A 2136-nucleotide genomic window follows, 5' to 3' on the forward strand; every position below is an offset into this window, starting at 1 on the left:
TGACACAATGCAGCAGCTGAGCTCATGACGAAAGCTCGGCTGAGCTCTCCAACACTCCCTCCCTTCACCATCGACGTGTAGAGGCAGCTGAGCTCATTAGGAATGCTCGGCTGAGCTCCAAATCTCCCTCCACCACTGACATGCAGAGGCAGCTGAGCTCATTAGGAATGCTCGGCTGAGTTCCAACATTCCCTCCCTTCACCACTGACGCACAGCGGCGGCTGAGCTCATTATGAATGCTCGGCTGAGTTCCAACACTCCCTGCCCCCTCCCCACCACCGACACACAGCAGCAGCAGTGCGTACCGTCTGCAAGACGCATCGCAGCCACTCGCCGAGGCTCCTCCGAAACTTCCAGACCCGCCACCCTCTACCCCACTGGAAGGGCGGGCGGGGGTGGGAGGGCAGCAGACGCAGAGTGGAGCACTAACCCCTCTGAGACCCACCCCCACAGTCCATCCCGACTGGGAATGATATGGGGCTGTTCCTCCAGTGTCACTGGGCTCAGAATTTCCTGGAACCCCCTCTGTTAAGATGATCATATAAGATGATCAGAGGATTAGATAGGGTGGACAGCGAGAGCCTTTTTCCTCGGATGGTGATGGCTAGCACGAGGGGACATAGCTTTAAATTGAAGGGTGATAGATATAGGACAGATGCCAGAGGTAGGTTCTTTACTCGGAGAGTAGTAAGGGCGTGGAATGCCCTGCCTGCAAAAGTAGTAGACTCGCCAACTTTAAGGGCATTTAAATGGTCATTGGATAAACATATGGATGATAATGGAATAGTTTAGGTTAGATGGGCTTTAGATTGGTTTCACAGGTTGGCGCAACATCGAGGGCCGAAGGGCCTGTACTGCGCTGTAATGTTCTATGTTCTATGTTAAAGGCGGGGGGCACCGTTCCCCTACGCCACACAGGGAGGGGAGGGCTACAGCGGATATTACAATGAACCGACAATAACGGTCTTATCCCTTTGATTGAAACGCAGCAATGCAGCCAAATTGAGGGGCCTGGTTCTGAAGGTTTTCTCAAGGGAGAGGGAAGAGGAACGTTTCTCTTCCTCACCCCCAGGAGGAAATAAACGTGAATAAATGCAACAGTGAACGCCTGCACAAACACAGGTTAAAAAAAAAAATGTGTCTGGTACAGACTGGGGAAAGAGAGACCGCACCGTTTTTAAAACCCTTCAGATTTTATCCTGAGCGTTTAAATGCTAATTTGAGTCTGCAACATCCAGAGATATCTTTACAACCCACTGCCGCTCCCCCCAAGTGAATGGTTGCATTTTTAAAATGTTCGTTCCCGCTGTTTGTGGGGCGGAAACAGGAGGAGAGAGAGAGAAAGAGCGAGGCTTCCAATCTTGCTGTCCCCGATCTCTACTTTCCGGCTCCCTGCGGTTGAAGTACCGTTCGCCAGTGCATTCCCAGGTGTGGCCTCAGTGTCTCTGAGCTGACCGCTCTGCTGAGGAAGGATGTTGGGAAAGGGTTCGGAAAAGGATGTTGGAGGGTTTGAGCTACAGGGAGAGGCTGGGGCTATTTTCCCCGGAGCGTCGGACGCTGAGGGGGTGACCTTATAAAGGTTTATAAACCCATGAGGGGCATGGATGGGGTGAATAGCCAAGGTCTTCTGCCCTCAGGGTGGGGGAGTCCAAAACAAGAGGGGCATAGGTTGAAGGTGAGAGGGGGGAAGAGACGTGAGGGGCAACTTTTTCACGCAGAGGGTGGTGCGTGTATGGAACAAGCTGCCAGAGGAAGTGGGTGGGGGCTGGTACAGTTACAACTTCATGCTGTGGGGCAGATGTCAGGGCTATGGCACACAGGGGCAGGAGGAAACTGAGAGGGGTGATCGAGTGAGGTTTTTGTTTGTTCGCGGTGGAGTAGGTGCAGACAGGGAGAGGTGACAGAAAATATTCAGGACCCAGTGATTGTGTGAAGCAACTCTACAAACGATCTGGACTGGCTGGAATCTACAAAGGCACCGGGCTCACCTTACTGAGGGGTAGGGTAATCAGTTGGAGGGTCGGTGCTGAGGGAGTGGGCGCTGTCAGAGGGTCGGTGCTGAGGGAGCGGGCACTGTCGGAGGGTCGGTGCTGAGGGAGCGGGCGCTGTCGGAGGGTCGGTGCTGAGGGAGCGGGC

At 53.8% G+C, this 2136-nt stretch overlaps 1 protein-coding gene across 1 annotated transcript in view; it reads left to right on the top strand.

The window, feature by feature from the left end:
* Nucleotides 1-1881: 1881 nt before the first annotated feature.
* Nucleotides 1882-2136, top strand: part of LOC125482411 (mitochondrial carnitine/acylcarnitine carrier protein-like) — a gene marked incomplete at its 5' end in the record, with an annotated part of 5703 nt that continues 5448 nt past the window's right edge. Inside the window, one exon of the mRNA XM_048594482.1 lies at nt 1882-1999. Coding sequence (XP_048450439.1) covers nt 1882-1999 — 118 coding nt within the window. The remainder of the gene's footprint in view (nt 2000-2136) is intronic.

This window comes from Rhincodon typus, unplaced genomic scaffold (genome assembly GCF_021869965.1).
Source record: "Rhincodon typus isolate 14 unplaced genomic scaffold, sRhiTyp1.1 hic_rhity00009940, whole genome shotgun sequence".
NCBI lineage: Eukaryota > Metazoa > Chordata > Chondrichthyes > Orectolobiformes > Rhincodontidae > Rhincodon > Rhincodon typus.